Here is a 12,242-nt window from a genome sequence, read left to right on the forward strand (position 1 = left end):
TCAGAGACGTATTTTATGTTCCTAAGGTAACATTCTTAAGGGTATATTTGCAGATATGGATGCTGCTCCAATGGAATAAATCTCCCCCTTCCCACCAAGCACCAAAGAACACCTTTTCTCCATTCCAGAAACCTCTAAAGCAACTCATGGAATCATAGACTCGTATAGTTGGAAGAGACCACAGGGGCCATCCAGCCCAACCCCCTGCCATGCCAACTCAGCCCAACCCCTTGCCAACTCACCCACAAGTAGCTTGACATCTCGCACAGTGAAGTCTGGGTCCGGCATCCTGAAAGTAGTAAAAAAAAAAAAAGGGGGGGGGGGACAGGGCATTATACAAAAGGCTATCAGTAGCTCAGGTGAAATTCAGAGTACAGTTGAGAGGACATATACATCGGAATAGCCATTCTGAGTCCAATGTCACTTAGCAGCTAGCAAAAACACTATTAGAAGATGAGTGCGACTGAGATGCTCCACTCCATCTCACCAATCCCCAAATCTGGCTCTCCAAAAGTGGTTTCATTCCTGAGTTTGGAAGCTATGCTTCTGGATATCATGGCTAGCAGGCACCAACAAATTTATGCCCCGGGGATTCCTTTATCAACAACCTTTTCTGGAACACTACCCTTTGTAATATCCTTTGCTGGTGGCTTCTTTTTTGCCATCAAGTTGACTTTGACTGGTGCTGACCCTATGAACAATAGACATCCAAGGGCCCTGCTCAGGTCTTGAAAACTCAGCTCCATCGTGGCTTCCTTTCTCCAGTCAATCCAACTGTCGTGTGGTCTCCCTCTTTGTCAGCCCAGAAAAGTTACAGAGGGGGAAAAGTTCCTTTCAGAAAAAGGCCAAGAAAACAGCCGTACTAGGCTCAGCCATCATCCATCCCTCTGAAAACTGTTCACCGAAGTCCTAACATCTTCTCCGTCTTGGCTGTAGGTTGGTAGGTACTCTATCATTTAGCCATTCTCACAGAGCCTGCACCTCTCTTTGGGAATGCTCTACCGCTTGACCATACCTGAAACTGGAGCTTTTATGTCTTCCAGAAGCAACAGCATTCTTAATTCAAACTATTCCTTGGCAGCTAGCAAGCAAGTAGAAGGATGGGTCTACCCTTCCCCACCCTGAGACCTTGCGGTGCTACACACCCAACGTTGCGGCTGTCGGTTTTTAGAGAGAGAGAGAGTATTAGACGTTAAAGAGTACTGTCTTACTTAATTCCCAGTCCATCCTTACTTCTGAAGACGAGGGGGACTCTGAGGGCTTCTCGCTGCACATACTCAAAAGTGAAATCTAAATGGAAGGAGGGGGAGAGAGAAAACAAGTCACTGTCTGTGGATTTGGGGGGCTCTGTGGCCACGTTCTAGAAGAGGTTATGCCTGATGTTTCGCCAGCATCTGTGGCTGGCATCTTCAGAGAAGGCTGGCATGGAGGTGAGTGGGGTGTGTGTGTGTGTGTGTGTGTGTGTACACACACTGTGTGATCCAGATTTACATGGGGATCACTCCTCTTTACCCAGGATCACACAGTATACACACACACACACACACACACGCACCCTACTCTCTTCCAGGCCAGCATTCTCTGAAGATGCCAGCCACAGATGCTGGCAGGGCTCAACTGGGTTCTGCCTCCAGTCCGGCTGCGGCCTTTCTGGGTCAGAGCGCCCCAAACTACAGCTCCCAGGATTCCCCCGCCTGGCCTCCCTGCAGCCTGCCCTCCTCCTCCTGCTCCTCCTCGGCCTACCTGGGCCCTGCATGGGGCGGACGAAGCGGGCGCCGAAGCGGGGGCTCCTCAGCTTCTCCTCGAGGCTGAAGCCCCGGACGCTGACGATCTCCTCCACGTCGGACAGGTCCTCGTTCTCGTCGTAGAGCCTCCGGCCGACGGGTCGCTGCGGAGGGGGAGCAAGGAGAGGGAAGGCGGCCGGGGCTGAAGGAGGAGGAGCAGCCCCGCCAGGGCTCCGATCCTCCAAGGCAGGGCCCCGGAGCTCCCCATTGGCCCCCCTCATGCCTCCCCGAGCCAGAGCCATAGAGTTCTGCCATGCAGGAACTCTCAAGCCAAGGAGCCCCAGTGACCCTCCAGCCTCTGCTTTAAAGGCCGCCGAGGAGGAAGACCTGGGACCCAGCTCCAGGGGCCCCGAGCAAGGTGAGAAAGAAGGCCAGCCTGGGCAGGGAAAGAGAGGAGGAGGCGGCAGGCTCTCTGCTGGGCCCCACGTGTCTTTTGGGGGGGCCTCTCTCGGATCCCCCCCGGGAAGGGTTTCCCTAAGGAGCCCCTGTTTCCCTGCTGCTCCCACCGGAACCAGCCCCGGGTCGGTCTGTGTCTGTCTGTCTTTCTTCCCTCTCCTTATGTAACAGCGCTGAATCCGAACCCAGCTCTCCCCTTCCGGAGCAAGGCAGCGCCCGGTACCCACCAGCCTTCGCCCCGATTCTGTCTCCGTCTCCATCTTCCGGAGAGGTTCATGTCTCCGAGTCAAGCGTTGCCTCCTCTGGGGTCCTGCGGGGAAGCTCCGGCTCGGGTTCCTCTCGGGCTTGGCCCCCAAAGAGGAGGGGGCAGGGCAGGGAAACCCCTCCGAGTCTTGGAAGGAGGGAAGCCAACACCCCCAAGTTCTGGCTCAAAGCCCCTCCTTGGGTTGGTTTGGGGGAATCGGGGGCTCTGAAGGCTCGGCCGAGGCGCTCAAGCCATCCTGGCTGGGGAGGGGGTCTCTTGGGGGGGGGGGAGCAGCGGAGGCTCCGCTTGGGTTTGTCGCCCCCTGCCAAATGAAGCAGGAGCGAGGCGGAGGCAGGCGTCACGGGAGTCCCCAGAACGTAAACATCGGGGCTGGGGTTGGGGGGGAATCCCGGGTTTGGGCACCAGCGCGGCCCTGCCTCCTTCTCTTCTTCCTCCTCCTCCTCCTCCTCCTTTTGAGTCGGCGGCTGCTGCTGCTGCTCATATTGGCCAGTGTTGTGGTTGGGTCACGAGGGGGCGCCAGTGCGCAGGCGCGGCGGAGGGAGGGAGACGGCCGGGCGGCGTCCCTCAGGGAGCGAGGGAGGGAGGGCTCACTTTGGAACCCGACTCCAAGGGGAGGCTGCGCCTCTGGGAGCCCCCCTGGAAGCAGAGGGTCGGGGCGGGGGAGAGAAGAGGCTCGTCCCAGGCTGGCGTTGGGGAAACGAGCCGCGCTTTCTCCGCCTTGGCGTCCTCCTCGGAGGTAGGCCCTGGGCCAGGGAGGGAGGGAGGGCGGGGCCTGCGGGGAAGGGGGCGGGGCGATTGGTGCCCCCTCCTCTCCCCCCTCCCTCCCTGGGTGTTTCCAACTGATGAGAGGGAATTCCCGCACTGCTTTGACTTCGGCCTCGCTGGACTACAAACCCCAGAATGCGACAGGAGGCAGCCACAGCAGTGAAAGTGGAATAACAGCACTAGGAGAGGGTAGGGCGGAAATGTGGATGCTGCTGCTCTCCCACTTTCACTGCTCTGTTGCATTCTGGGGTTTGTAGTCCAGCGAGTCCAAACGCCCCCCCTTCAACTAACTGCAAATGAAAGTGGAATAGCAGCAGCCCTGTCCACTGTGGGGCCTTTTGGACAGCCTAGAACTGCAGTTCCCATCCGCTCCTAAACACAGCTTTGGTGAGGAATGCTAGGAGTTGCAGTCCCAACAGTGTTTGGAGGAGCACAGGATTCCCAGCTCTACTGAAAGGCAAGCACCGGACGTTGATGGGATTTATAGTTCTTCTTCGTGGTCTCTGCGAATCATACAAATGGGTTTCACTGCGCCTGCGCAGTGCTGCTCGGAACCTACTGGAATCACTGGGCAGAGTTAACTCTGCAACATATTGAAACTTTTTGGCGGTAACTCCGCCCACCCGTTATAAGGCCCCTGCCTTCCCGCTCTTTTCCCCAGTTCCTTTTTTCCGCCGCGCTAGCTGCTTCTAGGAACTTTCGCTTGCTTATCGGAATCACTCTCGTTTTTTGACCTTCGGACTGCTTTGACCATTCTTGCTCTCCCGCCCCTGGTAACTCCTGAATTTCGGACTGTCTGACTTCGCCTTTGGATCTTGCCTCATCTTTTAGGATGTCTCCTCCGTTCAAGAAATGCGACGTCTGTAGCGGAAAGGTTCCTGTTCAGGACCCCCATTCCTCTTGTCTCTTCTGTTTGGGTAAGGATCATGACCCCAGGGTTTGCAGCCTCTGTAAGTCCATGTCCTCCCAAGCCCGCAAGAATCGGGAGTCGCGGCTGACGTCCGCCATTGCCCAGGGCAAGATTAGGGAAGGGGACCCTCGCCCGGCGTCAGCTCCTTCGGCCTCTGCTCCGGCTCTCCAGGCTCGTAGCGGCCCTTCCAGCGCCCCTCCTTCGACTTCCATGGGTCAAGACGTGGGGAAGACCGACTCTTCTCGTCCACCGGCTCGTGGTACCGCTTCGAAAGCCCCGAAACATTCCCGCACATCGGGATCAATCGGGCAGGACACGGCCACAGGCCGTAGAGAGGGAGCCCCCTCGGAGTCATCGGGGACGTCTCGGGCGGCTCCAGACAAGAAGAGGTCCAAGTCCAAGTCTGGATCGGACTCCGCCCCGAGGAGCACCGTCTCCGCGGAACCCTCGGCATCGAGGGGTTCCGCTGCCGCCACCGAGGATCGGGCCACTACCGAAGATCGGGCTGGTCGGGCGGCTACCATCTCGGAGTCCCCAATCCAGTTCTTCCCGCCGGATGCGCCTCCTCGTCATAAGTCGGCCAAAAAGAGGCAGTCATCGGCTCCAGAGGCGACTGCGTCCTCTTCGGCTAAGAAGCCCAAGCCGACTCCTGACATCTCACCCTCGAAGAGGCGTGCGGACGACGCTTCCCGCCCCCGTAAACCACACCGGGAGTCCCGCCGGGACCGCTCGCGCTCCGGTTCCCCGAGACGGGTCGACCCTCTGGCTACGCCTCGGGTGGAGAATCGGCCATCTACCGTAGACCTTCACCATTCCCCGGCTGAGGGCCGTGTTCGAGACACCGCTGCCCAGGCTGTGCCAACCCAAACTCAGTCGGCGACGACGCTCCCGTTCCTCCTGTCGGACGACGAGGAGGTAGAGGATCAGCCACCGAGGTCTCCTTCTCCGGTGTCCCTGGCTCCACGCTCTCCGACGCACCCGCAGTATTACTACGACTCGGAGACGGACCAGTTTTTTCTCCCGGTGCCAAAGGAGGTGGTTCTCTCCAAACCTTCCCGAGGTCGGGACCGTCCTCGGGATTTGGACCAGCCGCGGGCCCAGGGTTACCCTCGTCGCGAACCCCTCGACCGACCAGGCCCATCATCATCGGCTCCATCTCGACGTGTGGACGGACCTGTTGAGCGCCCTAGACCGTATGTTGCGGTAGACTTGCCAATGTCTGATTCCGATCCCGAACCTGCGGATTCGGAATACTCCTCAGGGGATGATGATCCAGCACAGAACTCTCCTCAGCTTTTACACCATCCGGAGGCGGCCTCTCCTACGGATGACGTTAGGTCGTTTCTTGAGCATGTCATTAAGATGTCCAGGGCTCTGGACATCGACCTCCAGTATCCCGAGGAGGAAGCTAGAGACCCCCTCGAACGCAGGGTCCGCAGCAGGGCTCATTCAACGCCCCTGGTCCCCTTTATGCCATCCCTGGAAGCCTTGGTCAGACGCTCGTGGGACTGCCCTTCTTCCCTGGTAGGGCCACCTCGCAAGATCGAGTCCTTATACAAGGTTTCGGCCCCAACTGCTCCTTGGTTGACCTCCCACCCTCGGCAAAATTCTGCTATTGTCGAGGGTGCTCAGCAAACGTCAACCCAGCGACAAGCGGCTGTGCCATTCGACAAGGAGGCCAAGAAAGTGGATGCTTTGGCCAGGAAGGCTTACGCAGCTGCAGCCCTGGCGGTGAAGGCAACCAATTATACAGCCTGTATGGGTGCCTATATTCAAACTCTTATGGAAGGAATCTCCCCCATCGTGCCCGACGTCCCTGATGAGGCCCAGCGGACCCTGACGGAGATTAGAGATGAAGCCCACTCCATCGGCGCGTGGCTCATCACCGCATCCAGGAACGTGGTAGAGTGTTCAGGCAGGGCCATGGCGGCTTCCATCGCCCTAAGAAGGCACGCTTGGCTGCGGGGGTCGGACCTCAACTCCAACGTTCGGTCCACTATAGAAGACATGCCGATTGATGACTCGGGCCTCTTCCACGCCGAGACAGACGACAAGCTGAACCGAAAGTTCAGGTTGAAGGCGGCGGCGAGGAAACATGGTATGTCTGCCCCCGCCTCGGCTCCCTTCCGTAAGAGGTTTCGCCCCTGGCAACAACAGCAGGGCCAGTTTAACAGGTCTTCCTATCAGGACCGTCAATTCCAGCAACAGGGGTCCCAGCGCCAGAGGTACCCGTCGCAATCCCCATCTTCCTCTGGCCGCCGAAACCAGTCTTCTCGGTATCGGAGGAACCGAAGACAAGACCCTGACCAGTCCAAAAAGAGGGCATGAAGCCTTCCCGCGCACTTCGCCTCCCCTGCTACCTTTTTGGACATTCTTAAGCCCTTTATCAACACTTGGGCTTCCATTTCCTCCGACTCTTGGGTACTAAACATCGTCCGCAGGGGCTATACCCTCGAGTTCGAAGAGCTCCCGCCCACCGGAGCTTTCATCTCCACCCCACCCTCGGACACCCTTCTCGACGAAGTGCGCACCTTGTTGGACAAGGGGGCTATTTCCCCACTATCCCCGGGCTCCTTCCATACGGCCTTTTTTTCCAGATACTTCACGGTACCTAAGACCGACGGGGGCATTAGACCAATCCTGGATTTAAGGGACTTAAACCTTTTCCTCCAGTATCGCAGATTCCGTATGGTAACCCTAGCCTCTATTTTGCCTCTCCTTCGCCAGGACCAGTGGTTCGCAACGGTCGACCTCAAGGACGCCTACTTCCACATCGGAATTCGGGAATCCCACCGGAGGTTCCTCGCCTTCGCCGTCGGCTTCGATGCCTACCACTACAATGTGCTTCCTTTCGGACTCGCTACAGCCCCACGGGTCTTCACGAAGTGCATGGCTCCAGTGGTGGCTTACCTGCACGGGAGGGGCTACAGAGTCTTCCCTTACTTAGACGACTGGTTGTTCGTCGCAGACTCCCAGCACGAACTTCAGGAGGCAATTGCATTCGCCACCCGGCTGCTGAACTCTCTCGGATTGGTGATCAACAAGGAAAAGTCCCATTTCACCCCGTCCAGACAGGTGAAATTCATCGGAGCCATTCTCGACTCCGAAAGATGCTCCGCTTTCCTTCCTGTAGACCGCTTCCAGTCCCTGGTGACAGCGCTGACACCTTGTATCTCCCACAGAAGGGTGAGAGCCAGAGACGTCCAGGTCGCTCTGGGTCACATGGCGTCAACGACCTTCGTGACACCGTGGTCGAGACTTCGCCTACGTCCACTCCAGACTTGGTTCCTGTCGGCCTTCTCCCCGATGGAGGATTCCCCATCCAAGTGGCTGACGGTACCGAGACCGGTGGCCGCCTCCCTCAACTGGTGGCTGGACGACCGAAATGTGTGCGCTGGGATGCCCTTTCACCAACCGCAATCACAGGTGACGCTGACTACGGATGCTTCTTTAGAAGGCTGGGGCGCCCATCTCCTCGACCTGGTTGTCAAGGACAAGTGGTCGGACTCGGACAGCCTTCTCCACATCAACGCCCTCGAGATGCTTGCAGTCGAAAAGGCCCTGAGAGCGTTCGAATCCGCTGTGACGGGCAAGGTGGTGCTCTTGAGGACGGACAACACCACCGTGATGTATTACATCAACAAGCAGGGGGGCACCAAGTCAAGGACCCTCCTCGAGATTACCCTGCGCATCTGGGACTGGTGCATACAGAGACAGATCCTCCTTCAGGCGATTCACTTGCCAGGGGAGGACAACGACTTGGCAGACCGTTTGAGCAGATCACCTTCGGTATGCCACGAGTGGAGACTCCATCCCGAGACAGTCAGCGACCTCTTCGATCGATGGGGAACCCCCCAGATCGACCTTTTCGCGACCGGATGGAACAGCCATTGTCCCCAGTTCTGCTCCAGGAGGCCAATGACAGGATCCCTAGGAGACACATTTGCCTTCCTGTGGTCGGGGGAGTTCCTTTATGCCTTCCCCCCCTTCCCTCTCATCGTCAGGGTTGTCTCCAAGATGATGCTGGACCACACGGACGCGATCCTGATCACGCCATGGTGGCCGAGGCAGCCCTGGTTTGCACCTCTTCTGCATCTCTCCAGACGGCACTTCCTTCGTCTCGAGCCTCGCCCAGACCTGCTGTCGATCCAGGACGGACGGATTCTCCACCCCGACATCGACAACCTACCGATGGTGGCCTGGAGGATCCAGCCCTGACTGCCTTACCGGAGTCGGTGAGGACGTTGATCCTGGCTGCGAGGAGACCCTCCACCCAGCGGTCTTATGCCTTGAAATGGAGGAGATTTTGCCTCTTCCTAGACCAGAAAGGCTTGTCCCCAGCACAGGTTTCTACTCCGGTGGTGCTGGAGTTTTTGATGGCACTGTTGGATGGTGGGCTGTCCCTCGCTTCCATCAAATGTTACCTGTCTGCCATTTGTGCCAAGTATCAGTTCGGGGGGGAGGGTTTCTTTCTTCAAAGACCCTTTGGTGAAGGGGTTCCTCAAGGGGTGTGCCAACCTGCATCCTCCTGTGTCGGTGCCAACGCCGGCTTGGAATTTGGAGTCGGTACTGTCCGCCCTCCAATCCAAGCCCTTTGAACCGATGGCCACAGCGGACTTGAGACTATTGACTTGGAAGACCGCCTTTCTTGTGGCCATCACCTCTGCCCGCCGTGCGGGCGAACTTTGTGCTTTACGGAGGGACCAGCCATTTCTGAGGTTCCACAAGGACAAGGTGGTCCTCCGTACGGACATTACCTTCTTGCCTAAGGTAGTGTCTGCCTTTCATATGTGTCAGGACATTGTGTTGCCCACTCTCGCATCCAACCCGGTGTCGGATGAGGAAAGGCGCCTGCACTCTCTTGATGTTAGGAGGGCGCTGGCCTTTTACCTGGACAGAACCGCTGCCTCCAGTCGGTCCGAGAGACTTTTCCAATGTTACTCGGAACCGAAGAGGGGGTTGCCTGTGTCCGCGCAGAGGTTGTCCAAATGGGTGGCTGGTACCATCCACCTCTGCTATGAACTGTTGGGTAAACCCCTCCCTGGCAGGGTTCGGTCTCATTCCACGAGGTCGATGGCAGCATCCTCTGCGTTCCTATCGGGGATCCCATTGGAGGATGTCTGCAAGGCTGCCATCTGGTCCCAACCTCTGACTTTTATTAAACATTATAGGTTGGACACCAGGGCTATCCGAGACGCAGCTTTCGGGAGGGCTGTGTTGGTTTCAGGGTTGCATTGATTGCACTACTGATGTTTTGTGTTTACTACACCTGTACAGTTGACACTGTTTACATTTGTTGAATTTGTTTTGCACAAGTTCTATGGGATCGGTCTTGCATGACCTCTATTCCCTGCTCAGGTTTAGCAATGTTATTGCTATTTACATTGTCCATGAACAAAAAGACTGACTCTTTATGGTTCAAGGTGTTTATTGTTGTAATAAATATACCTTTGGTTCACCATAGCTTTGGTCTCAGGACACTCCCTCCGCCGCATACCTTAGCTTGTCAGTCTAAACCCATTTGTATGATTCGCAGAGACCACGAAGAAGAAGGACAGGTTGCTTACCTGTAACAGTATTTCTTCGAGTGGTCATCTGCGAATACATACAAATCCCACCCGTCCGTCCCCTCAGTGTCCTGCTCTTATTGGCTCTCTTCCATCGCCTGCTTGGCGGAAAAATTGCGGAACTGGGGAAAAGAGCGGGAAGGCAGGGGCCTTATAACGGGTGGGCGGAGTTACCGCCAAAAAGTTTCAATATGTTGCAGAGTTAACTCTGCCCAGTGATTCCAGTAGGTTCCGAGCAGCACTGCGCAGGCGCAGTGAAACCCATTTGTATGTATTCGCAGATGACCACTCGAAGAAATACTGTTACAGGTAAGCAACCTGTCCTTCACTCACATACAGAGGACTGCAAGCTGCTTGGATTTATGTTAGAGCCATGAGTGTTCATCTGTTTGTATCAGTGTGCATCTCAATAAAGCAACAGCTCTGGCAAAAAAAGGTGGTTTCTTTTCTTTTTAGATGAAGATGGAGCATGCATGCGTCAGAATGGGTGCCAAGAGGCCTTCCCTTCCACTGTGAGGGGAATTCCTCTTACATGAAAGTGCCTCTCAGTCTTGAATTTGGGGCAGTTTATCATCCAAGGCTGAGTCTCTTGACTGTCACCTTCATATGAGTAAAAGCAAAATCCTGAACGAAGAAACATACTTTTGTAGAAATGCCCACTTGTGACGGGAAGCTTTGCTCCCTCCATTTCTTGTGTTTGGAGGGGAAACCCTCCCTATAACCTTTGCAGCCTCAGCTTGTTCTTTTGTCAGGAGACCAAGGCAACGCAAAAGCATTTGGCTGGGTCACCCCACGCAAAGCCAAGTTCGTTTCCTCAGCTGCCAGAATTCTTTGGTTCATGTTCTTTGGCAGCCTGTGAGAAGTTCGGCAGCACGGTGAAGATTTCGCAGTAGGCCTGCGAAGTGGGACAAAAAGGATGACCGGTATATATAATTTCATCTTCCACCCTTTGATAAACAATGCAAAAGTTCAGCATGGCATAGTGTTTCTTCAACTCTTATACCATACACTACCAAATGAAAAATGATTGCCACTTGGAAAGTGAGATTCAGCCTCCATGTTGCTCAGCATCCTGAGAGATGCAACTAAATGTGTTCCGATTCTGATAACTTTTCCTGCAGTTCAACTTGATCTAGAGCTTTGCCCCACGGTTTGAACGGAGGCAGCTTGTCCTTGACAGCAACCAGCTTAGGAGCGCATTGAAGGAGCTCATTGAAGTGTTTTACGCATTCGGTAGCCATGTTTTTCCGAGGCAGTGTTTCTATACAATACTCCCACTGTACAAAATGGGCATGGGATAGGAGAAGGCTTGGTTTGTGTGTCGGCTTCCCTTTGATTTCTGGCGATTTGTTTTAAAAAAGCAAAGAAATGTTGAACAAAGAGATTGCTTTCACCTCCATTGTCTCTAATGGGTTTTTTAAAAAGCTTTAAAATCATGTGCAGATATTGAATCTTTTTCTTGCAGCCATTTTCTTCAGGAGCATTCATAAAGGGGACTTGGACATAAACCACTCTCTGCTGTGAATACTCATTACGTGTCAAAATGGTGACAGAAAGAGGGAGGACTATGCTGGTCCTCGTAGCTACAGTGACTAAACAGAGCCTCCCTGTTGAGAAGCAGTATACCCTTGAATAGTAGGTGCTTGCTTACATTTACAGGCTGCATTTCTTCCAACCAACTCAAGGTGATGTATGCGATCCTCCTCTCCACTTTCAGCCTCACAAGAACCCTGCGAAGTAATGGAGAGCAATGGAGGACTGGTCCAGAGTTCCCCAGTGAAGTTCCTCATTCAGCGGGGCCAGTTCCCAGGTGGAAAACCTTTGGCTTGCAAGGCAAATGTTTGGGATTGCAGCTCCCATGGTCCAGTACCCAGAAGCATCTGGGAACAGAAGCCGAAAACATTTTGAGAGCTCATGTTTTCCCAGTCCCTGGACTAGCTGCTGAAGAGCCGAGACTAGACGAAAGGGGATTGTTGGTCCCAAAGACCCTGCAGAAATCATCCAGTTTGAGACTGCTTGAACTGCCCTGGCTCAATGCTAGGGAATTAAGCCTTCTCTCAGAGAGCTCTGGGGCCACATTAAACTACAGTTCCCAGGATTCCCTAGCACCAGCGCAGCGAAAGCAGTCTCAGACTCGATTATTTCTGTCTCTATGTCTTACTTGAGGGTGAGTTGAAGACTATATTGCTCAGGGAAGCATTCCCAGGCATTGTGTGACTGTTTATCCAATTGTTATTTTATTTGATCTCTGAAGTTCTCAATCCGTTGCCTCCTTATTTTATCTAATTCTATCTATTTTATCTAAGTCTATGTATTACTATTGTTTTATATGTATTTTTTAGAATGAGCTTCTGTACCTTTGGTGGTTGGATTGTTGTGCGCCTCCAAGTCATTTTTAATAATAATAATAATAATAATAATTTGTTTTATTTATATACCGCTATTCCAAAGATCATAGCGGTGAACAGCAAGTAAGCTCATTTGCCCCCAACAGTCTGGGTACTCATTTTAGCAACCTCGGAAGGATGCAAGCCTGAGTCGAGCTTGGGCCCTTT

General features: G+C 54.5%; 1 protein-coding gene across 1 annotated transcript; it reads right to left on the bottom strand.

The window, feature by feature from the left end:
• Nucleotides 1-242: 242 nt before the first annotated feature.
• LOC121917694 (lysine-specific demethylase 2B-like) lies at nucleotides 243-2,732 on the bottom strand (the record flags this gene model as incomplete). The annotated part of the gene is made up of 4 exons (XM_042443815.1): nucleotides 2,408-2,732; nucleotides 1,744-1,888; nucleotides 1,212-1,290; nucleotides 243-289 (listed from the first exon to the last, which is right to left on the bottom strand). Coding segments are annotated over exons 1-4 (304 nt in total), but the record flags the coding sequence as incomplete, so codon positions are not given.
• Between the last annotated feature and the right edge of the window lie 9,510 nt (nucleotides 2,733-12,242).

Source organism: Sceloporus undulatus, unplaced genomic scaffold (assembly GCF_019175285.1).
Source record: "Sceloporus undulatus isolate JIND9_A2432 ecotype Alabama unplaced genomic scaffold, SceUnd_v1.1 scaffold_170, whole genome shotgun sequence".
Lineage (NCBI taxonomy): Eukaryota > Metazoa > Chordata > Lepidosauria > Squamata > Phrynosomatidae > Sceloporus > Sceloporus undulatus.